This window comes from Nanorana parkeri, unplaced genomic scaffold (genome assembly GCF_000935625.1).
Source record: "Nanorana parkeri isolate BGI_ZX_2015 unplaced genomic scaffold, ASM93562v1 scaffold1428, whole genome shotgun sequence".
Classification (NCBI taxonomy): domain Eukaryota; kingdom Metazoa; phylum Chordata; class Amphibia; order Anura; family Dicroglossidae; genus Nanorana; species Nanorana parkeri.
Genome location: NW_017307696.1, coordinates 284,351 through 309,452, shown reverse-complemented (window position 1 = coordinate 309,452; position 25,102 = coordinate 284,351). Strand labels below are relative to the sequence as shown.

Sequence of the window (25,102 nt, the reverse complement as noted above, 5' to 3'; positions counted from 1 at the left end):
CTAAATGTCATGAGGGGTCTTGGGGGATTCAGTGCTCCTTAATCTTGCCTGAAAGATGTCCCTCGGAGATCCCACCGCACCCCTTACCAGTAGACCCCTGTATCAAACGGGTGCTGAATTACTGCGGATGGAGCCGCTCCAATAAATCCACAAACAAGATGCACACCAGCACACCGGACGATAGTTCATTGACATACATTTTGGTGTGCTGGTGTGCATCTTGTTCCCCTCAAAGATGGCGATGCCCCCCACGCCTGGGTGGTGAGAGTGGAAGCTTCTGGGAAGGTAGCAATATCTTTTCACTTTTCTCTGCAGGTGTTTTTTTTTCTACAAGTGAAATACAAGGATTGTACATTGGTAGGGTAGAGTGGGGGGGGTCCACTATTGAATAAGCGGACCTTGCATTTTGGTGCAAGGTCGGCTTTAACTATTCTTTTTTTTTAGGGATGCACTGATACCAGTGACGATACTTGGCATTTTCATGAGAACTACCAGGGTTGCAGCTGAGACCTGTCTCTGGCGCTCCACCACTGTCCTGAAATCATTAGTCAATATTGTTTTAGAAAAACTGTCACATGGCAATAAACAAAAATGTATCAGTACTCGTATCTGTGAGGACTTGGGCAAGTATCAGTACTTGTACTTGCAAAAAAGGTATCGGTGCATAACTTATATATATATTTATTAAAAACAAAATCATGCAATAAAACAGAGATGTACAAATCCCAGGAGCTCCGTGTGCTCCTTACAAATGACAGCGGCCTCCTAACTTTTGTATTCTTCTCTAGTCTAGTCTTTGAGCTCGAAAAGTATCTGTGCTTGTACCGAGTGCGGTACTTGGTATCGGTGCATCCCTAATTATTTTATATTTTTAGTTAGTTTACTTGCGATTATTATTTTAATTTTACTGAGTATTTGCTTTCCTGCTTCCAGGGCATGTTTTATTGGACATCTTCCTTTCTCCCTGTTTTTTTTTCTATGCAGGATATCAAACATTCAAGTCAGCCTTGGATCCAGTAGAACAAACAATTTAATATCTCTACAACGAGCCAACCAACATACATGCACTAGGCATAATTTGAAGGAAAGATAAGTCCTACAAAGATGTATATAAACTTTTAGGGGTCATGACACCCAGAGGAAAGTCATGTGAACCTGGGAGGAGCACTGACACTCATTGAAGTTTGCTGTGAATGACCACTGTTGTGACGCAGTAGTGTCTTCAAACATAACATTAGCAAACACTCTACAGTACAACTACGGTGTCTTGTGAGGTCATCTGGTCCAGCCTCAACACAGAGACTTGTTTCCTCAGCCTTATCCATCCAACTCTTAAAACATCTGCCTTAGATAGTCCTCGTTCTGGCTACAAGTCCAAGAAGCCTTCCAGGGACCGAGTCCTCCAAAAAGGATCCACCTTTTCCAGAGAATTCAGAGGTGGCCCATTACAAAATTCCTACAAATGATGCTTTTTAGGTCATAGATATACGCTTCCTGGTTTTCCAGAAGATGGTTTTAATTTCCGTGTTTATCATTTCCTGCCAGTCCTCCCTAGAAGAAAACAACAGAAACAATTGAAATAAAAAAAAACAGGAACAATTTACATTTAAAATAAAAGACTAATTTAAATTGTACGTACACCCAAAATCTATTTCTTAATTTTATACCTCACCGTATTCAGCTTTCTTAAGCAAATCTTTTGCAAAGGTTCTTACCTGGAGATCCTGCCAATAGCAGCACTTGGTATTGCAGGCTGACAATGTTAAGCCTTTGCCTTGTAATTAAAACAGGGGTGTCAGCCTACCCTGCATGCTTGGCCAACCCATTAAGTTATAACAAGTACCTTAATTATAAGCACATACAGTATATTCTAATGATAGGACTGTGCATAGCAGTGTGAAGGTGCCCATACACTGGTCGAATTTTGGACCGTTTTTATTGTACCTGCCGAAATTCGCACAATGTGTGGGGCTGTCGGCTCCCTTTCAGTCGCCATTCCTCGATCAGCTGATTGATGGAGCCGGCTGTAAGCCGCTATCGGCTATGTAATACAGGGCTCCGTGCATCTTCTTGCAGTGTCAGATGAAACTGTCAGGAGAGTACACGGAGATGGGCCAGTGCGTGAGGCAGTGGAGGATGTGCTATGGGAGGTGATCCTAGTGCATGCAGGAGTCGGCTACGCGTTTCGAGGAGGTTCCTCTTTGTCAAGCCACAGAATAGATACTGACAGTTTCATCTGACACTGCGTGAAGACGCATGGAGCCCTGTATTACATAGCCGATCGCGGCTTACCGCCTCCCCTTTCAGCCGCCGTGGCTCGGCCTGGCCAGCTGAGTACGTGGTTTTGGCTGACACCTCGTTCTCCCACTCCAGTCTGACAGCCATTCACTTCCCACCTGTCAGCATGAAAGACTCGACCAGATAGACCCTGAAGGGAACCCTGTGAGAGACATCAGGGCACGTTTGCTCACATCCCAATTGTAAGTCATCATTATTTCCATCTTACAGGGCCAGTCACATTATGGCTGTCCGCACTCCAATTTGACATGTATGTGCCCTAGCCAAGTGTGCACATATATTGTTTAGTCCTTTGGTTTACCCACGTGAATTTTAGGTAATTGCGCTCCTCAGAAAAGTGTTTTGTGTTGGGTTGTGGTACACAGGGTCCCTCCCCCTGTATTGAGGAGCTTTGCACACCATCCCCTAGCAGTTAACCTTCTTACCTGTGTTTGTCCTACAGGAGTGTGCTCTAACAATTGTGTTTTTCAGGAGACCAAATTACACACACAGCTGATAACACACAGAAGAGACCTACCTTTGTCCTAGGAGAGATGAACTCATCTATAAGGAACCCTTTCTGAACCTGAGCTCCTCCAAAGTTCTATTGGCACTTCAACCCAATCAGCTGTTCAGACTGAACCTGAGCTCATCCCTAGACAGCTGAAGTTTAGGCTGCAGATGCCATCAACAGCTATGCAGGTAGTGCTGGGCTTTCTTATTAGAGAGCCCATGTTGCTCTGCAAACTAAGCCTTGAGGGCTCCCTGTAATAAATGTCTTTGTAACATAAAGATGTACTACAAGTAGATACAAAACATTTAAAACATCAGTTTATGAACTTTTATCAACTAAATATTTAACCTCCCACCCTTGAAGAGGTTATCTATTTGGCAGAGCTTGGCTGCAACTCCTTTTCTTACACCCTCCCTTTAAGGAGGTGATTAGTACCATATTAATGTTTAAGGTTGTATGCTTTTTGTCTTTCACTTGCCTAGGAGTTTACTTGGTTTGGTGATTTTTATATTGTGTGGCTACCCTTTAAAGTCTTAGCCATTTGAATCATAGGGCTACCATGGCATTTGAGGCCACTGTTAATTTAATAAATGCATTTGAACATCTTTAGAAGGGCCAGAATGCTATGCTTTTGAAGAATAACCTAAGCACACTTTCTTTGCTACATACACATTACCTCCTGATGGCTCTTGTGCAACAAAGGGTATAATAACCCATCTGCAGCCAGTGGCGGAACTACCGCCGGTGCAGGCGGTGCGGGCGCCCGGGGCCTCAGGCTCTGGGGGGGCATGGGCAAAAAAAAATCTTGCACCAGGGCCCTTTGTTCCTTAGCTCCGCCACTGTCTGCAGCTGCAGCCCTTGTTGGGCTCTAAAACAAGACAACAACTTGTCCTCCTATGGCGGTTAATATGAATGCCTTTGTAAAGACCAGTGTTGATGGGCTTTTGTGGGAATACGAGAGCAGCAGGATGCAGGTCAAATGCATGTCAGAAGGAGAGTAACTGCAGGTCAAATGCACCAGTAATGAATTTTAAATTATCTAAAAGCATCTCAACTGATGTTAAAAGAAAGTTGCCTTTACAGCCCAAAGCCTGTCAACACAGGCCCTAAGGCCACAGCAGCCCAGCCTCCCTACAGTTACATCAAGATGGATAATGGAATGTAATCTAAGGGCTGTCCCTACACTATTCGCTGCCTTAAGCAGAGGGGAGGGATTGTGCTGCCAGTGGTCGTTCCAGGGGGATGCTGTCAGTGGCTCTGTCGGGTCGGGCGTCCCACCCAGCTCACTGACGTCACTGAGCACCAAGAATTTTGAGGGATGGCAGTCTGAGCATCCTGCTCAGCTCCTGGCAAATGGTGACATCACTGAGCTGGCCAGGAAGCCAGACAGAGTGTCACTGCTTGCTAAGAGCTCTTAGCAACCTGTGACTCTGTGGCCCCACGCCTGCCGCCTCTCAACGACATACTGCCTGAGGCAAAGGCCTCAGGCTGTCTCATTATAAGGATGGCCCTGCCTGGTACTTCCTGGTGCAATGCACATATGCATACACTAAGAATGAGTCCCTCAAGTAAAAAAAGATTAAACCACACTCACAACAGCCAAAGCCACAGACTGTCACACCGAAAACCCTCCTGAACTAGTAATTGCAACTATGCTGCAGTCAGAAAGTCCAACTGTCTAACCGTAATCTGATTTATCATGTAGTCAGCTCTCCCGTGAATGCTACTTTTGTTCCCCATGGTCTCTGTGTGTATTGTCAAATAGCCACCACTCCAAGCTCACTCCTGTGATGGACTACAATCTCATGTTTAGTTTACTAATTTGTATTGATATTGTAGTCCATCACAGGAGTGAGCTTGGGGCGGTAACTACTTTACAACACACACACACACACAGGGACCATGGGGACCATAAGTAGCCCCCCGCCAGAAGGAAGGACAGTGTCAGCACCATTGCGGAGACGATTTGAGGATCTACAGCCGAGTGATAGACAAACAAGATACATTTTTGTTGATAGTTACGGTTCTTGAATGTATTTTTAAGATTCAACTCCAGAGTTTAGTGTCACTTTAAGCAGCAATATGGTCATGGTAAAGCCATATATTTGCTTTATAAATAACCCCTTAAGACCAGGTAGTACACTGGGATAGAAGGGAGGAGCAACACAAAGTAGTAGATCAAGGGGGGCAGAACATAAATATCCAATCATGTGATACTGAAGCTCAATAAGCTGGACCCAATTGGGTTGATTTACTAAAGGTCTTAGTTCAGTGAAAGTGTATTCATTTCTATCATCCAATCATGTGCAAAGAAAATTGCCTTTTTTCTAGGGCTGTGCAAATTAACGATTCATTTCTCGATTAATCTTTTTGATCGATTAACATTTTTTTGATCGCTAATGAAAATACTCACCTCTCCGCCGGCTTCCGGGAGTCCCGTCGGAGATCCGGTGATGTCACAGACATCGACGTCACTGGACTCCTCCCCCCTTCCCCAAGTGGCTCTGTCGGCTGACAAAGGGAAGGCGGGAGGAGTCTGGTGACGTCAATGTCCCCAAGTGGCTCCGTCGGCTAGGAGGACATCTCCCCCCTTCCCTTCGTTAGCCAACGGAGCCACTTGGGGACATTGACGTCACCGGACTCCTTCCCCTTTCCCTTCGTCAGCCGACGGAGCCACGTGAGTTTGCCCAAGAAACTTTGAGCGCCAGCCAAGGCATTGGCCTATACACATACAGCACAGCAATGAAGTTATAACGTGAACTAGGATCACACTAATCCAGCACGTTATTATTCTGAGTTGCCCCACTCATGCGGCGGCCATATTGAGTGGGGCACGTGAGATTAATAACGTGCTGGATTAGTGTGATCCTAGTTCATTTTATTACTTCATTGCTGTGCTGTATGTGTATAGGCCAATGTAGTTGGGTCTGTATGTGCGTTATAATTAATCAAAATTAATCGATGAAAAAAATTTTAATCAGTAACAGCCCTACTTTTTTCCAATTCCTTTCCACGCGATTGTGTGTTCAAAGTGAACACAGGTTCACCTTTGCTTAATCACATTGGAAATGTTCTATTCAACAAGCTGACGCAGAAGGGTAATGCATGGTGAGTGCTTGTAGATATGCGTGCAAAAATAAATAATAATAAAAAACAAATGAAAAAAAGAAAAATGTCCACACGTGGTAGATTCTAGAAGGCATACACTGACATGCACACACACACACACACACACACACAACAACCAGACATAGGCCGTTTTGCCTCTTCCTCATACCTCTGCCTCCTGTCTAGAAAGCATCTTTTCAGCTTTCCTCCTTTTGAACTCAGCAATTTCCTCCGCTGTTAAACCATGGGAAATACACCTGTAGACATATATATGTTATTAGTAGAGTGACTTTGTCCCTGAAACAAGGAGAAATATCACCTTATAGGCACAACTTTTTTTTCTTTACATTAAAAAAAAAGTTTAATCCTAACGTATGAATTAATACATTCGGAGGGTTCCATAAAATTTGTATCCAAATCTGCCTGGAAATGATTCCCTTAAAGCCTATGAGTGCGGCTTCTGTAAGCTCTCTAAGAACAAGCAATGCGATTCCTGATGAACAGTATACGTTATGATGATGTAATTACTCTATTAGAAAAGGATCGTCCAGGACCATTTTAAACTGGCCCAGCATAGGTCAGGGAAAGGTAGCATTCCCACTGCTAGGGTACAGTAGTGAGCAAATTACATGGATGGGCTCAGTAAATACCCACATCCATCGCTCACTACTGGGGCCTCTGTCGATGGGCTCGTGTCAATGGCAACAGTGTCACATTAGCTTGAGATGCTTCTGAGACCATTTAGAATTAAACGATAGTGCATTTGACCTGCTTCTGACCTGCATTTCACCTGCTTCAAGCCGGTTTTGCATTCATATAGACTTGTGTGGGAATGCAAAACCCGTTTAAAGTGAACAAAAACCTGTTGACTTAGGCCGTTATAGTAATCCACCATTTAATGGAGATGGACATTCCCTCACCCTGCAGCGCCGTAAGGCGGCCGCCTGACTTGCCTTGCGGTAGCGCCGGGCCTGGACATAGGCAGGCATGTTTGATGTCCAGCCGGGGTGATAACTATGGATTCTTCCATAGATACAATGAATAAAAGAGACATGAAGAGACAGGAAGTGTGTTACTGACAGGATCACCGGGGTGAAAATTAAGGAACGAAAACCTGAAGGAGAAAACTAATGCAGCCACCACATCTAAGGACTGGTAAGCTGCAATGTATTATGTTTTATTCTTGAGTTTGAATGCACTTTAATAATCATGCCTTGACTCTCTTTCTTTCTAACTCTCTGCAATTCAATGACACCCATATCACAAGTTTTACCGCAACTTCATCATCAATATTCAGGAAAGGTTCATCCATATATAATTCTGGCGGCATATTACCAGTGTAATGTTTATTTACATGTCCTGCAGTTCCTCAAATCCCTCTTCTACAGAAACGTTTCTTTTATTATGCCGGTCGCTGGATTTATTTTGTCTGCTGTTATACATTTATTTTCCTCCTTTTACATCTTTTTCAGTTCCAATTATCAAGTTTAGAACGCTGCAAGCGGTTTTCATTGTGCTGAGATATTGCCCTATTAAAGACAATTTATGGAACCCCACAAAAGCAATGCCTGGAAGACGCTGACATTAATCAACATCCGCCGCGCGTTTTTATGACAACATATAAGTTCGGCGTATGTTGGCTAAAGACGGTGCTTTATATGCAAAGCAAACAGCGGGGGGAAGAAGACTGAGCTCTGCCATAACACTATTATATATAATCACATTTATAGGTGCAGGATCAGGAATTTCAAATCTTTTTTCAGGGATGCCAATAAGTTGGGAAAAATGTAACAAAAGCATAAAAACAGACTTAAGAGAATGTACAATGTTTTACATTACTGTATACAATGTAGAAGGGCACATGACTTATTTTAGATGGGTTCCTTATTTTATCTCATGATCATTTCACATCAAACTGTTTAAAGGTGAAGTTTAATCTGATTGCATTTTGTCTTTTCTGGTTCCCTTCTTCACTTATCAACATGCAAAGGCCTCCGCTCTTCCAAAGACATCCTGCTTTCCAGCTCCCTCGTCAACTCCTACCATACTCGCCTCCAGGACTTCTCTAGAGTCTCTCCCTTCCTCTGGAACTCTTTACCCCAACCTGTCCTAACTCCAATTCTGCCTGCTTTTAGGCGATCCCTTAAGACTCATCTCTTCAGGGAAGCCACTTATAAAGCCATCCACAAGTCTGCCCCCGGCTGTTTCTCCAACCTTGTCTCAAAGTATCACCCTAACCATCCCCTCTGCTTTTCCCAAGACCTCCTGCTCTCTAGCTCCCTCGTCAACTACTCCCATGCTCGCCTCCAGGACTTCTCTAGAGTTTATCCAATCCTTTGTAACTCCCTACAACAACCGGTCCAGCTATGTCCTACTCTGATTGCCTTTAGGCGATCTCTTAAGACTCATCTCTTCAGGGAAGCCTATCCCACCTCAACCCAACCATTCAACCATCACGTTCTCAAACAAATCATCGCCACACAGCTACCTCCTCATTTATCACTGGCCCCTCCCTCTTAGACTGTAAGCCCTCAGGGGCAGGGCCCTCCTTACCATCTTGTCTTGACTTGTATTGTGATTGTAATGTCTTCCTTATATTGTAAAGCGCTGCGCAAGCTGTTGGCGCTATATAAATCCTGTGTAATAATAATAATGCAAATAAAATTTTATTATAGAACTTATTTTAGACCCTGTGATGTCATAACTGGGTCTCTGTACTTCTTTCTTTTTATTGTTTTGCCTTCCCTTATCAACATGCTAATGTTTTTTTAAAATCTTTGCATTTTCATTACACACCTTGTTTTAGGTTTAGTGATGTAATCGCTGGGTCTTTATACTTCTCTACGTAATGGACAATCATGGCTGGTGGAAGGAACTGGCAGGGGGCTGTACATAGCTTCCTGAAAACACCACAGCATCCGGGACCAGCACAGTGCATCTCTGTGGCTGAACCAGAGAGATCTTGCACTGGAGATGTGCTGACCTCCCTCAGATTCAGCCACAGAGACCACTGAAACCGAACGCAATAATGATTTTGTCACTTCCAGTCTCAGGCTGTCATTCCTCCAGATGCTGGGACTGGAGAAGAAGCTGATGACGCACAATCTGTGCTTCATCAGCTTCTTTTGGGTTCCTAGGTGACATTAGGGGTCTAATAGAAACCTAATGTCTCCATAAAGAGGACTTGTCACTCTTCACTCGATCAACAAGGGAAGTTGCTGAGTGGTCGTCAGCTTCTGCTTCCTCTGACCTGCCCTGTGCACTTCTCCTGGGATTTGACTTGTTTCGCAATATCTCGATCCTCTGGATTCTGACTCTGGCTTTGTATCCTGACTATGCTTCCTGGTTGCTTTTTTATACCTTCTCTGCCCGGCTGTGCATGACTTTGGCTTGCTTCACGACTTCGTTCCTGGCTTACTCCCTGTGTGTACCTGCGTTGCCCGGCTTTGTTTGACCTTCAGCTTGCCTCTAACTCTGCTGCAGATGAGCCAGTTAAAGGCACTCATTCTTCTCCAAGCTCCTGCTCAACTCCAGGGATTGCTGGACAGGAGGTGCAAGAGATACCACTGCATTACTCGGCCTCCATCAGGTACGTCACCAGGGCGATGGAAAAATTCCAAATCTACTGGCAGGATCAACAAGTAATAAAGCTATATACAGGAGGGACTGAGAAATTCTAAAAACTATAACATATAAATTATTTTTTATTTTACACGTAGGTACACTTTTTGTTCAGGGTTAGGACTTGTGTCAATGGGTTTTCTGTTCCCATACAAGTGTATGGGAATACAAAACCAGCCAGAAGCAGTTGAAATGCAGATCCGCAGGACGTTAACTGCAAGTCAAATGCGCCTCTCAATTAATTCTGAATGATCTCAGAAGAGTAATAAAATTATGTCAACCTGATGCTACCAACACAAGCCCAAAACCCATCAACACATGCCCATAAGGTTACATTTAGTTCTTGTTCACACCTAGGCGTTTTGTCACTCAAAGCTAAACACGATGAAACGCTTAAGACAGGGAATTCCATTCAATTCTATGGCCCCTGCTCACAGCTTTGTCACCAGCAAAAAAATGCCTGTCACTGGAAAAAGTACATGAGCTACTTTTTGGCGGAATACAGTTCTTTTTGGTCCCCTAGACGTTGTGCAACAAAACGCTCAAGTGTGAACAGGGGCCATGGAAATGAAAGGGAGGCCTTGTCTTAAAGGAGAACTATGGGGTCAGTGCTTTTCCCCATAGTTCTCCTTAGGGTAATGGGAGGACACAAACTAGCGTCCTCCCGTCACCCAAAGCTCAGCAGTGGCGTAACAACCGGGGGGCAGCCGGGTCGCGGGCCCCGGGCGCCAGCTGGGGGGGGGGCGCTGGCCACCGGGCTGTGACTGTAAGAAACTTACCTGGCCGTATCCTCAGAGCGGCGTTCGGCTCCGCCCACTCCCTCGGCGTGACTCCGGAAGCCGCAGCTGTCCCCGGGAGATTCGAAATGCTCAGTGTCTTAGTATACCTAAAGCACTGAGCATTTCGCGGCCGGCTACCACTGTCACAGTTGCTCCATCCTATCCCTCGGCTCCTACCCTCCACGACGAGGCAGTCTGCCTGTGTGATCTGCAGCCTGTCAGTTTCCCTGCTTGCTGACAAGAGCTCTGCAGTCCGTCCTGTGAGACCTTCAGCTTGTCGGCTCCTCTGTCTGGAGATAGGCAATCTCCTTCCTCTGCATGTTAAACTGGGTGAAGGGGAAATAGCTGGACCCTGCTGCAGGATTTCTAAGCCCAGATCACAGCACTCATGATGCGCTTCCTTAAAGGCACAGTACACCAGAACAACCACTCTCAACAACTACCAGCCGTGATCAAGAGGAGCAAGCTGTACATTCAGAGCAACTAATAGCAAGTATCTCTTTATATTTCTATCATTTGGACATATGCTATTTGACGTCTGTATAAAGAAATACTCTTGCACAGGCGTTCAGTTATAGTCTCATTGAACTAAAGTTGGAGTCCCCCTGACACTTGCTCATTATTTCTGCTATACTTTAATCGTACGCTATTGATGTCTGTATGAAGAGAGGCAATTGCCTAAGATTTGCAATCCATTCACAAAACCGTGAGTTTCTCGTCCAAATCAATTTATTACATTGTAAGAGTTTCAGTGACAAGCGAGACCCGGCGAATGAAAGGCTGCAGCGGCGTGGAATTCCGGGTGGTAAGTTGCTTCCTACATTTAATCCTGCTTTGCACAAGCAGGACTAAATGTAGTGCGGGGAAGCGATGCCGCCGAGATCACTTGTATTAAGACTGCAGCCGTCCTACTACTTCCCCCCCTATTCTGATGGTGGCAGCTGACAGAATACTAAAAAAAAAAACCTGTAGATAGCAAAAAATCTATTGGTTCCTGTGCTATCTGCCATCATTTCAGTGGGGTGCGCTCTCTTTTCCCCCCTTTCTCCCAGCAGATGAGGGGAGGGGGGGGCAAAGGGCACCTCCCTGAAATGAGAAGGGCACCTCCCTGAAATTGCTTTTTTCAGGTTGGGATCCCTGGTAACCATGCCGCACCGTGTAAACAGTGAGAGGGGAGAGCAGTCTTCCCCTCTCACCTGTCACAGGAGTTCCAGCACAGTGCTGCGCTAGAACTTCTGTCTTGGAGGTGACAGGTTCAATAAAGAGAACCTGTCACCTCCAAATGCTATCACACAGGTGCTTGTTAGCTCCTGTGTGATAGCGATAAAGTTAAGTGAAAAAAATGATTAAAAATAAGTGAAAAATAATACGAAAAAAATGATTTAATAAATCATAAATGGCCCACTTGTATGATAACCAGTTGATTGTAATATTTTGGGGGGTGTAGCGGGACAATGAGGTTATGCTAGGACTTGTAGTTCAATTATGATATGTCCCAGCATGCTCTCATTTTACCTGTACACCCGCACATATCAGGGGGGGGGGGCGCAAAATTTTGTTCTGCCCCGGGCGCCTGTTACTCTGGTTACGCCACTGAAGCTCAGTATACCGCGAGCTACAGCTCGCAGTATACTGAGACGCCGCAGCCGGGACGGATCCCGACAATAATGTCTGGATCCGCCCAGCTGCGTGTTTGACAGCTGGCTCTGCCTATCTAGAGGCAGAGTCAGGTGTAGCCGCCCCCTCCCCCGTCCGTTTCCCCAGTCAGCGCTGGAGGATCGGACAGAGGAGGGGGAGGATCCCTGCAGGGAGCCGTGAGTGACAGTCACGGCTCTCCGCAAGGACAGGATCGAGAAGTGAGCGAGCGACGGTATGTGTTCGCTCACTTCCCAATCTATTGAGCCGACCTGTGACAGTTTCATTGTCACAGGTCGGCTAGAACAATGAGGCTGAGTGATTTTCACTCACCTCATAGTTCTCCTTTAAGCATCTTGCTGTGCTTAGCTCCAATGCAAGTCACCGAAATGACGAAACGTTCTCAAAGTGAAAGCAATAATCTTTCTGAATTGACTTGCACATACAGAACTCAGAAAAAAAACAACAACATTATAATACTTCTGTGGCAGATTCACATGCATGACAATGAAAATATTGCATGAAGTATGGTTTTTGCTCTTTGGAAACAATTCCTGTTGTGAAACATGCCTGAAAAGGAGGGAGATCACATGACTCAGGTAGCTCAGAGGTCCCTTTCCATTACCCACTTCCCTCCAAACCCCCCTTTCCCTGTTACCAATAACTATGCCACACAACAATGGGAGTTTAAATGGCCACAGCAGCCTTTTATTATAAATACTTATAAATAACCATATTAACAATATTAACAACCAAAACACACTGTACCAACTAGTTTGGTTTCAAGGTCCTTGAAGGCAATTGTACTCTATAAATGGACCAGTATCTGGGGGCACCTTTCCTGTAACTGAATGCCCCCAGCCGCCATACACCGCCTCGGGGACGTAACTAGATTGCCCGCAGACCCACGTTGGTCCCTTATTTACCGGTCATACCAATCTGACCGTCCGACTACTGGAGGACACCCATACCACGGATGGGTCCCCGTCTAGATATGTACCCACTAACAACTGCCTCCAAGGATCCAAACCACCATCCCCAGCTGTGACAAATACCCAGAAACACAGACCACCTCCTATGGGGCGGGTGGGTGGGAAGTTCTTCCTATCTTGCCGGACTCCCAACTGACCTTCCGGACACCTCCTTCCTGGCTAACTTTCCTGAAGCCCCTCCTGGACCACCCCTTCCACCAATCAAGTAAGTGACCTTTCTATACCCTTTCTTCTATCACTCCTTAACCCTTTCCTATCCTCGTTCCCCTTCCCAGCCTTGTCATGCAGGCCTTCCGCTCATTCCTCTGCTCTCCATAGCTCCAGGCCTTAATTTACACACATTGGAGTTTGACTCAAAAGGGCGTGACACAGCCCTCCATCTCTGAATTAAAGCTCAACCCCATCCAAAGCTGAGTTGAAAGTACATCAGTATCTGTTTTTATTGATGTCAGAAGAGGAAGTGAAGGGAAATCCTTCTACTGAGGGCACGGACTAACGGAACACTTTTTACATTGAGATATAAATGGCTTTAAACCTCGATCAGAATAATGTTACTATTAAAAAAAAATCTCCTAAGACAACCTTCTGTGCTCATCCCTAACTTTTAAATAGGGGCTTACAGTAGTATGAAAATCAATATCAATACCTAATATTATCTAAAATAAAAGTGCATATCCCTGATTTAAACATAATAACCATGTATAAACCAGTAATAAACAGAAGTTTCCGGGACCTCGTCCGGTCCTCCCCCAGCCAGGTAAGACATCCCCCGAAAATAAGACCTTGTGTCTTATTTCGTGCAAAAAAAAAAGATAAGACACTGTCTTATTTTCGGGGAAACACGGTATATAGTGCAAAGAAACTGGCTACATAAATCAATGCCCACGATCAATTGATAAGCGTAATCTTAAAGAGCACATGTCCAGTTAAGCCCATTTGCAAACAAATGTTTCCACGTCAACACTGACAACCCCTCCCATTGTTTCTGCAGCCACAGAGACAGGAAGTGAGGTAAAAACTCCCTAACAGGGTTACAAACAGCAACAGATATTTAAATTATTTATTTGTTTATTATAATACTAAAATGTATTATTTTAGTATTTACTGTTCACAAGTCTATCGACACTAAAAAAACAAGTTTTGGTTGGAGTTGGTCTTGTCAGACTGAATGAGATATACTTATAAGGTGTGAGCAGTGCTGGGCTTTTCTATTAGAAAGCCCAGCATGATTTGCAAACTGTAAATCAGCCCAATTGAAGCCACAGGAATAAATACTCAATCAGACAGAAATAATACAAACAACCCAAATTTTTTATCTTCTCACCTCCACTTTCCTGTTAGAACAGTTGAGTACCATGTCTTAATATAACTGCGTGGTCCGATGGGTATTAGAGTCTGACCAGTGGCGTACCGAGGCCGGGTGTCACTCTGAGAGGATACCGGGTGACACCCAGCCGTGACGTCATCGCGCGTGACGTCACCACACTTGTGCAGAGGACGTCATCGCGCGGCCATCTTTGTGATACCTGCCAGCGCTCATCTTGGTGATGGATGCTGGCAGACAGAGGGGGGGACGTTCACCGCCGGGTCCCCTCCTCTCTCCTGCAGGTGTCGGGCTCTCGGTCCATGACCGAGTGTCCAACTTTTCGGAGGGGGTGACACCAAAATCACTGTTAGTCATTTTTGGTGTCAGCCCTCCAGTGCTGTCACTCGGGTGCCGGCCGCAGCCCCCGCACCCCTCTTGTGACGCCACTGAGTCTGCCTACACTGCCTAGTGACCCGTTCAGCCACGCCCCTCCTCTTCCTCAACACTTCAGGTCTGTGTGAGGACTCTTATGATGAGGGATGTGCCTGATACTAATCCATGCCAGCATAGAGCACTGGAGTAAGAAATCAAGAAATGCATTTCCACTAAGATAAAAGGCATTTTTAAGGCATTCCAAAGCAAAAATATAGGTGCAAATGCTAAAATCATCAAAATAATTTTACTAAAAGTAAATCGTCTTGTTATCTATGCTCTTCTTTCTATTGGAGATCACAATATGATACACACCATACCAGATAATACAGATAAGTGTGAACTCTTCAGAAATTCAGGATATTTCACAAATACAGTTAGTTTTAAGTAAAAACATACAATGTAACCAGTCATAGGGAAGGATCCGTTATATTCCCTAAAATACAGTATATGTGACTTGCATGCTGGAATTACCGATCATGGTGTGAATGCGGTGAAATACCTACCCCGGCTTTATATCTGGCGGCTTTGGTAAAGGTTTGGCAAAATCGTCTTTTCCAACTAGCCAAAAGGTTTCTTCTATACCTTTTCCCTAAATGAGAACAAAAAGATTATCTCGGGTTAAGCAAAGAAAGAAATAACTTTCCCACTCCTGACCCACAATGGTACGGGCAAGGTCCCTCCTTTGATGGAGGTGCATTAGACACACCAACCCATAATACAAAAATAAATCTGACCTGCAAACCCTCTTTTAAAGTCTGCAGTCCATAGTAATGTCTATGTAATAAACAATGTTCATTAGCAATGTTTGAGGACTACAACCAGGGGTGTCCCTAGACTTTTTGCCGCCTGAGGCAGGAGGAAAAAGAGTTTCAGGGGTGCTGATGGAGCATTTTTGGGCGGCGGTGTAGTGAAGGGGTGTGTTGGTGGTGCACATTAGCAGGGGGAATGGGGTGGTGCTGGCTCTGACTCTGGTTCTCACCGGTGTCCCGTCCAGCTCACTGACATCGCTGGTCACCAGGCGCTGGACAGGACACAATCCAGAGCATCCCGCTCAGCTGCTGGCAACCAGTGACATCTCTGGAGCTGGGTGGGATGCCAGCCACAGAGTCACAGGTTGCTAAAAGCTCTTGAGACCCGATGAGATGCCGCCATTATAGGGACGGCCCTGACTACAACAGACTTACAATACTATTATACACCTAAAGAAATACTAAGTATATAAATGATGACCACATTAAAAATCTAAACCCTTTGTCACTTTATTACAACCTTGTTTAAAATGTACCCAGATCTAAAAAAACACCCACCATTCTAGGACCCCCCCAAACATATGAGTTACATATTATTTGAGGTTGAATAAAGACACAGGTCCAACAAGTTCAACCTATTGTGTGTGTGTGTTTGTATATGTTTGTGGGTGTGTATATGAGTCCCTGTGTGGTCTAGTATTTAATAGTACATGTATCCATGTATGTTATGGTCTCTGAGGAAGGTATCAAAATGATTTCTGAATGATCCAATACTCTCTGCTGATACCCCTGCTTGTGGAAGAGAGTTTCAAAATGTACCCGCTCTAACTGAAAAGAAGCTCCTACGCCCTTTGAGTGATATCTCAAAGGACCAAATATATTGATTATGCAATTTGTAGCAACATTCTCCACTTTCCATTGGAGTAAATTTGTTCCAAATAGTTCAAAGTAGTTTTAATTTACTAAAAAAAAAGTGTAGAATTTTGCTACAATGACTGGATCTTGTAACATTCTACAAGATAATATGAAATCCCCTGCACTCCATACAGCGTACAGACCTTGGATGAGAGGTTGGTGCTTGACGTGACAACACGAATGGCGCCGTGTCAGATGCAATCCATAATAGAAGTCACCAGCACTCGATGATGTGTGCAAGAAGTAAAGCACTTTTTATTAAATCGTCACATGCGTCAAACAGCCAACGATTCGGAGCCACGCAGGGTCCCTTCTGGGCGACATAGTGACGTCACTATGTCGCCCAGAAGAAAGGACACTGCATGGCCCCGATACGTTGGCTGTATGACGCATGTGACGATTTAATAAAAAGTGCTTTACTTCTTGCACACATCATCGAGTGCTGGTGACTTCTATTATGGATTCTACAAGATAAATCATGTGATAAACGTATCTCTAGGGGAACGATAATCTCTAAACAGTGGATGCTCCCACAGATAGATGACAACATTAATACATATAGGTACAAGAACGCTATAATATATACATTTTTTGTTTAACCATTCCCAGCTGCCTTATAAAAATTAATTAAATGTATACGATATTATATTTTCAACTATAATATATCCTCACCCAGTTACTTCCATTATAGGGGATTCAGTGAATTCTACAGATATTATGGAGTAGGGAATATTAAAGGAGAACTATGGGGTTAGGGCTTTTCCCCATAGTTCTCCTTAGGTTAACGTGAGGACACAAACTAGCGCCCTCCCGTCACCCTAGGCTCAGTATACCGCAAGCTACAGCTCCCGGTTATGCTCTTCTTTCTATTGGAGATCACAATATGATACACACCATACCAGATAATACAGATAAGTGTGAACTCTTCAGAAATTCAGGATATTTCACAAATACAGTTAGTTTTAAGTAAAAACATACAATGTAACCAGTCATAGGGAAGGATCCGTTATATTCCCTAAAATACAGTATATGTGACTTGCATGCTGGAATTACCGATCATGGTGTGAATGCGGTGAAATACCTACCCCGGCTTTATATCTGGCGGCTTTGGTAAAGGTTTGGCAAAATCGTCTTTTCCAACTAGCCAAAAGGTTTCTTCTATACCTTTTCCCTAAATGAGAACAAAAAGATTATCTCGGGTTAAGCAAAGAAAGAAATAACTTTCCCACTCCTGACCCACAATGGTACGGGCAAGGTCCCTCCTTTGATGGAGGTGCATTAGACACACCAACCCATAATACAAAAATAAATCTGACCTGCAAACCCTCTTTTAAAGTCTGCAGTCCATAGTAATGTCTATGTAATAAACAATGTTCATTAGCAATGTTTGAGGACTACAACCAGGGGTGTCCCTAGACTTTTTGCCGCCTGAGGCAGGAGGAAAAAGAGTTTCAGGGGTGCTGATGGAGCATTTTTGGGCGGCGGTGTAGTGAAGGGGTGTGTTGGTGGTGCACATTAGCAGGGGGAATGGGGTGGTGCTGGCTCTGACTCTGGTTCTCACCGGTGTCCCGTCCAGCTCACTGACATCGCTGGTCACCAGGCGCTGGACAGGACACAATCCAGAGCATCCCGCTCAGCTGCTGGCAACCAGTGACATCTCTGGAGCTGGGTGGGATGCCAGCCACAGAGTCACAGGTTGCTAAAAGCTCTTGAGACCCGATGAGATGCCGCCATTATAGGGACGGCCCTGACTACAACAGACTTACAATACTATTATACACCTAAAGAAATACTAAGTATATAAATGATGACCACATTAAAAATCTAAACCCTTTGTCACTTTATTACAACCTTGTTTAAAATGTACCCAGATCTAAAAAAACACCCACCATTCTAGGACCCCCCCAAACATATGAGTTACATATTATTTGAGGTTGAATAAAGACACAGGTCCAACAAGTTCAACCTATTGTGTGTGTGTGTTTGTATATGTTTGTGGGTGTGTATATGAGTCCCTGTGTGGTCTAGTATTTAATAGTACATGTATCCATGTATGTTATGGTCTCTGAGGAAGGTATCAAAATGATTTCTGAATGATCCAATACTCTCTGCTGATACCCCTGCTTGTGGAAGAGAGTTTCAAAATGTACCCGCTCTAACTGAAAAGAAGCTCCTACGCCCTTTGAGTGATATCTCAAAGGACCAAATATATTGATTATGCAATTTGTAGCAACATTCTCCACTTTCCATTGGAGTAAATTTGTTCCAAATAGTTCAAAGTAGTTTTAATTTACTAAAAAAAAAGTGTAGAATTTTGCTACAATGACTGGATCTTGTAACATTCTACAAGATAATATGAAATCCCCTGCACTCCATACAGCGTACAGACCTTGGATGAGAGGTTGGTGCTTGACGTGACAACACGAATGGCGCCGTGTCAGATGCAATCCATAATAGAAGTCACCAGCACTCGATGATGTGTGCAAGAAGTAAAGCACTTTTTATTAAATCGTCACATGCGTCAAACAGCCAACGATTCGGAGCCACGCAGGGTCCCTTCTGGGCGACATAGTGACGTCACTATGTCGCCCAGAAGAAAGGACACTGCATGGCCCCGATACGTTGGCTGTATGACGCATGTGACGATTTAATAAAAAGTGCTTTACTTCTTGCACACATCATCGAGTGCTGGTGACTTCTATTATGGATTCTACAAGATAAATCATGTGATAAACGTATCTCTAGGGGAACGATAATCTCTAAACAGTGGATGCTCCCACAGATAGATGACAACATTAATACATATAGGTACAAGAACGCTATAATATATACATTTTTTGTTTAACCATTCCCAGCTGCCTTATAAAAATTAATTAAATGTATACGATATTATATTTTCAACTATAATATATCCTCACCCAGTTACTTCCATTATAGGGGATTCAGTGAATTCTACAGATATTATGGAGTAGGGAATATTAAAGGAGAACTATGGGGTTAGGGCTTTTCCCCATAGTTCTCCTTAGGTTAACGTGAGGACACAAACTAGCGCCCTCCCGTCACCCTAGGCTCAGTATACCGCAAGCTACAGCTCCCGGTATACTGAGACGCCGCAGATGAAACGGATCCCGACAATTATGTCTGGATCCGCCCAGCTGCGTGAGTGACAGCTGGCTCTGCCTATCTAGAGGCAGAGCCAGCTGAACCCGCCCCTCCCCCATCCGTTCCGCCAGTCAGCGCTGGAGGAGCGGAGGGGGGAATCCAGCCAGGGAGACTGTGGTATCTGGGAAGAAAAAAAAAAGACAAGGGGCGCCTACCCTAGTGTGGATCAATTTTATTGAGAACCAGCAAAGATAAAATTGTACTCATAAGAGTAGATCATAAAGAAGTTTTCAAAGTCCAAGGATTAATAGCCAGGCTATGATGGATGAGAGCTGCACTGCCAAGACAGCTCAATGCCTACAAGACGCGTTTCCGGGGTCACGCCCCCTTCATCAGAAAATGATTTCCCACCTCAACCTAACCACTGAACCATCACGTTCTCAAACAATTCATCTCCACACAGCTACCTCCTCATGTATCACTTACCCCTCCTCTTTTAGATTGTAAGCGCTCAGGGACAGGGCCCTCCTTACCATCTTGTCTTGAATTGTATTGTAACTGTAATGTCTTCCTTACATTGTAAAGCGCTGCGCAAACTGTTGGCGCTATATAAATACTATGTAATAATAATAATAATCTTTGCTGGTTCTCAATAAAATTGATCCACACTAGGGTAGGCGCCCCTTGTATGATAAGTCTGTTGTAGCCCTCAAACAGTGTTCATTGTTTTTGCTTACAACCCGTAATACATTATATGACCAATACCTGACCCTCAAACCTACTATATGTCCAATGTTATCAATAGAAGTAAAAGAAAAGAAAGGCGGGATGTTTTTAATGCTGGCAACCTTAGCTATGAAGTGGAGTTGAAGGCAGAGAAGTGACCTAAATATTATATCATTTGAAGGCCTTGGTTGCAGTTACCTTTAATTCTGTTTTTCCTCTAAGTTCTATTTTATAGTTTTCGGGTAGAGTGCGAAGCGTGGCCACTGTGCTTTGGTTGACGTGAATTCTGTAAGCTGTGAAAGGATATAAAAGAACATGTCACAAAATATACTCACATATATTACATACTGGAGTATATATACTTAGTGGCCAGATTATTATGACCACCTGACGTTTGTAGGCAAATTAGCTATAATTTGGCGCTGAAGTTGCTAGAGGGCCAGACCATTATAAATAGGGAAGCAGGTTGTTTACCACGACAGTAGAAGTGATTATTTCTGAAGATACAGGGAAACCGCGATTTAACAGCCTTTGAACGTGGGATGATTATTGGCGCTCGGAGCCATGGAGCGAGTATCAGCAAAACAGCAGAATTCGTTAAATGTTCAAGAGCAGCTGTTGTTAAAGTGTTTAAAGACCGGACTGTCAGCCGAAAACCTGGGTCTGAACGTGCGAATTGTGGCCGTCAGCGACTAGTCAATGTTAGGGCAGAACAGGGGGAGGGGCAAGACTGGTACAAGACAACAGAAGGGCAACAGTGCCGTGTCAGATTCCTCGCATCACCTCTCAACATCTCGTGGAGTCACAAGGCGGCCCAACGAAGTCATCTCGTGGCCCAACGAAGTACTGATGGAGTGGCCATAATAATATGGCCACTCAGTGTACAGTATTGTGGCCATTAGAATGTATACAGATAAGAGGGCTTTTTGAACCACTGGCATGGTTCCCAACAAGCATTTTGCCAAAAGTGCCATTTTCTGCCGATACGTTTCGGCGGCCGAAATTTCGGTGCATCCATAAACAATAGTTTTCTATGTGCTCTGTTCGCACCATACAAGTGTGTTGGTTCCATGACAATGTAACAGATCTGCATTTTTATGCAACGTAATGCACAACAATGCACATCAGCACATTGCAATGTTGAACTTAGCATTAAATAAAGAGATGTTTTTAATCATTTAAGAATAAAGTTTAAAAAAATAAAAACACTTATTACAATGCATTACAGTGCACATGCACAATAAACTCCAATGCGCACCCACTGGTGTGAAGGGACCTCACCCGAATCATTACCCTGACATTTTACGTACAACCAAAATGTTGTGATCCCAATGCCAGCACTGAATGCGGATGAATGACTTTTGTGGAAAACAGCACTGGAGATCAACCAAGCAATGTCGGTGACAGTCGCCACTGTATCTCTTTCTATGTGCGGGTCTTGAGTTACACTTAAAACATGTACCTGTTCAAACTTACATACACATTCAACTTAAGAACAAACCTACAGTCCCTATCTTGTTCTTAACCTGGGGACTGCCTGTATACAATTCTGTGGGGTAATAATTACGACTTACGCAGTCCTGTGGATTCCATTCGTGAAGCCGTATTCACTGTGTCTCCAAACAGACAGTAACGAGGCATAGTAAGGCCCACAACTCCAGCTACACATGGCCCTTTAAGATAAAAAAAAAAATAATTTGACATTTAAATATATAAATTAATTGCTATTATCAGTGTGCAACCATAGACCTGCATCAGTAAGGAGCAAACACGGCTGTCTCCGAGTACATGGAGACACAAGGATGGTGAGACACCGTCATTATGTTGCATATTGAAAGAATATTAAAGTATGTGAAAACCCAACACTAGGATCTTTCAGAAATTTTGCAAGTGAAAAGAAAACTATGGCCAAACCATTTTTTGGCATTAGTTCTCTTTTAGGTCACAGGAGGACATTTACTAATGTCCTCCTGTGACCCAAGACTCAGCAAATAACGGGCTACTGCCCACCATATGCAGACAGCGCGGAGCCGAGCAGCAGCTGGGAAGAAGCTCTACCTAGTGGCCATTATAAGGATTTATTTCCTATGCTCCTCAGCTCCACCTGGTGGCCATTATAAGTATTTATTTGCTATGCTCCTAAGCTCCACCTAGTGGTCATTATAAGTATTTATTTCCTATGCTCCTCAGCTCCACCTGGTGGCCATTATAAGTATTTATTTCCTATGCCCCTAAGCTCCACCAAGTGACCATTATAAGTATTTATTTTCACATGCTCCTAAGCTCCACCTAGTGGCCATAATGTGCTATTAATTAAAATACATTCAAACTGAAAAGACAATATACTAAGAACGTCCGTTTTTGTCTCTGTTGACACAGATCGAATGTTCAGATCCGCAGGGCGAGTGGCTATGCAAATTGGTTATAAATAGATCCCTAAGTGAATTTAAGCATGCTTGGGTCAAATATACAGTAGAATCTTACTTAAAAAAGGGGCAGACTTGTTGTACCACTTGGTCTTTTTCTGCTGTCAATCTACTAATATACGAAAGAAGAGCATTCTGTAGCTCCTCTATTTTTTCAGGACCCCAATGTCACCACAGCTGTGGATAAGCTAACCCAACAGAACCTGACACTATACCTCTACTAGCTGCTGCAGGCCGGCAGTCCACAGGGCAAAAAAAAAGAGCTATATGAAATCTATATATTTGATAATTGGATAGATGAGACCATACATATCATGTCATAAAAGTCATAAGGCCAGCCATCCACTTCAGTGACTGAAATAGTTGTCTGCACATCAACCAACTTTATATAAACACTGAACACACCAGCTAACGCATCTTATATCATGTTTAAACAATTCGAGAATGTGAGCAGAGTGACGCCGACGCGTTTTGCTAACAACGCCCACTGCTTCAGGACTAAGTAGTTTCCATAGGATGGCAGACAATGCGTGCAAATTAACGTACCATCAAAGGAATATCATGTGACCAAAGAACAGAATGGGGTTCGGAATACCTGAGTGTAGACCTATCCTAATCCTGACCGGTACGTCAGGCATGTGCCTCATCTGGAAGGTGCCCACAGAACTGAGGATATCTAGTGACATGTTGGCGATCTCCGCCGCGTGCTTGTTCCCGTTTCTCTTGGGTAGACCCGATGCCACCATATAAGCATCGCCGATTGTTTCCACCTGTGAAGAGACTTGAAGTCATTACAATGAAATAAAATTAGAGGAATAAATATATAGAAGCAACTTGCATGTGTCTGCAACTGCCCCGTACTGATGTTTAACTGCCCCGTACTGATGTTTAACTGCCCCGTACTGATGTTTAACTGCCCCGTACTGATGTTTAACTGCCCCGTAGTGATATGAGAGTTTTGCTTTCCCTTCCCTCCTTTATCAATATTTCCATTTTCATTACATACTGTATCTTGTTTAGACTCGGTGACATCATCACTGGGTCTTTCTGATTATCTATCCAATGCAGTCAGATCATGGCTGGTGGGAGGGGCCGTCAGGGTGTTGTACATAGCTTCCTGAAAACATCCCAGCACCCTGCCTCAGTACTGATACAAGCAGTTGTCAGATCTTGGGAGGAGTTATGCAAATATAAAAATGCCTTGATGGGGGGGTGTAAGTCTGGAGGAATGGGCGTTCCTTAATTTGCATGCAGGCCACCCTATGTAACGCCCACATGTGATGCTGAGCCTCCACGAGTGACAGAACTGAAATCCAATAACCGAAAGGGGTGGGCCAGAGACAGTCAGGCTGTGGAGGAAAGAACTAGCTGATGCCGGACATCCTCCAGCCAAGAAATTAGTGACATCAGAGGGAGCCATTTCAGTCCAGGAGAGGAGCCGGTACAGCTGTGCAAGACTGAAGGGAAGGCTGGAGGTCAGCTATAAGACTGTAGTGAAGTCCGGAGGTCAGATATAAGACTGTAGGGAAGTCCGGAGGTCAGCTATAAGACTGTAGTGAAGTCCGGAGGTCAGCTATAAGACTGTAGGGAAGTCCGGAGGTCAGATATAAGACTGAAGGAAAGTCCGGAGGTCAGATATAAGACGGAAGGGAAGGCCGGAGGTCAGATATAAGACGAAAGGGAAGGCCAGAGGTCAGATATAAGACTGAAGGGAAGGCCGGAGGTCAGATATAAGACGAAAGGGAAGGCCAGAGGTCAGATATAAGACGAAAGGGAAGGCCAGAGGTCAGATATAAGACGAAAGGGAAGGCCAGAGGTCAGATATAAGACGAAAGGGAAGGCCAGAGGTCAGATATAAGACGAAAGGGAAGGCCAGAGGTCAGATATAAGACGAAAGGGAAGGCCAGAGGTCAGATATAAGACGAAAGGGAAGGCCAGAGGTCAGATATAAGACGAAAGGGAAGGCCAGAGGTCAGATATAAGACGAAAGGGAAGGCCAGAGGTCAGATATAAGACGAAAGGGAAGGCCAGAGGTCAGATATAAGACGAAAGGGAAGGCCAGAGGTCAGATATAAGACGAAAGGGAAGGCCAGAGGTCAGATATAAGACGAAAGGGAAGGCCAGAGGTCAGATATAAGACGAAAGGGAAGGCCAGAGGTCAGATATAAGACGAAAGGGAAGGCCAGAGGTCAGATATAAGACGAAAGGGAAGGCCAGAGGTCAGATATAAGACGAAAGGGAAGGCCAGAGGTCAGATATAAGACGAAAGGGAAGGCCAGAGGTCAGATATAAGACTGAAGGGAAGGCTGGGGGTCAGATATAAGACTGAAGGGAAGTCCGGAGGTCAGCTTTATAGTGTATAGCCAAAGCTATGTTTTTAAGGTTGGATAGATTGAAGAATTGATACATTTGTTTTGTCTGTTTGGCTTCCATTGAATTTCCTTTATCCCAACACCTGACAGCGGATCTACCCCTTCCCTCAGTTTTGTATGCAGATACAAGTTCTTCCATGGAGCC

At 44.2% G+C, this 25,102-nt stretch overlaps 1 protein-coding gene across 1 annotated transcript in view; it reads right to left on the bottom strand.

The window, feature by feature from the left end:
* Positions 1-1,311: 1,311 nt before the first annotated feature.
* The window catches only part of LOC108798208 (retinal guanylyl cyclase 2-like), a 74,391-nt gene continuing 50,600 nt past the window's right edge, over positions 1,312-25,102 (bottom strand). Inside the window, 6 exon segments of the mRNA XM_018569938.1 lie at positions 1,312-1,551; positions 6,069-6,156; positions 17,417-17,502; positions 20,358-20,452; positions 21,734-21,832; positions 23,181-23,355. Coding sequence (XP_018425440.1) covers positions 1,516-1,551; positions 6,069-6,156; positions 17,417-17,502; positions 20,358-20,452; positions 21,734-21,832; positions 23,181-23,355 — 579 coding nt within the window. The 3' untranslated portion in view covers positions 1,312-1,515.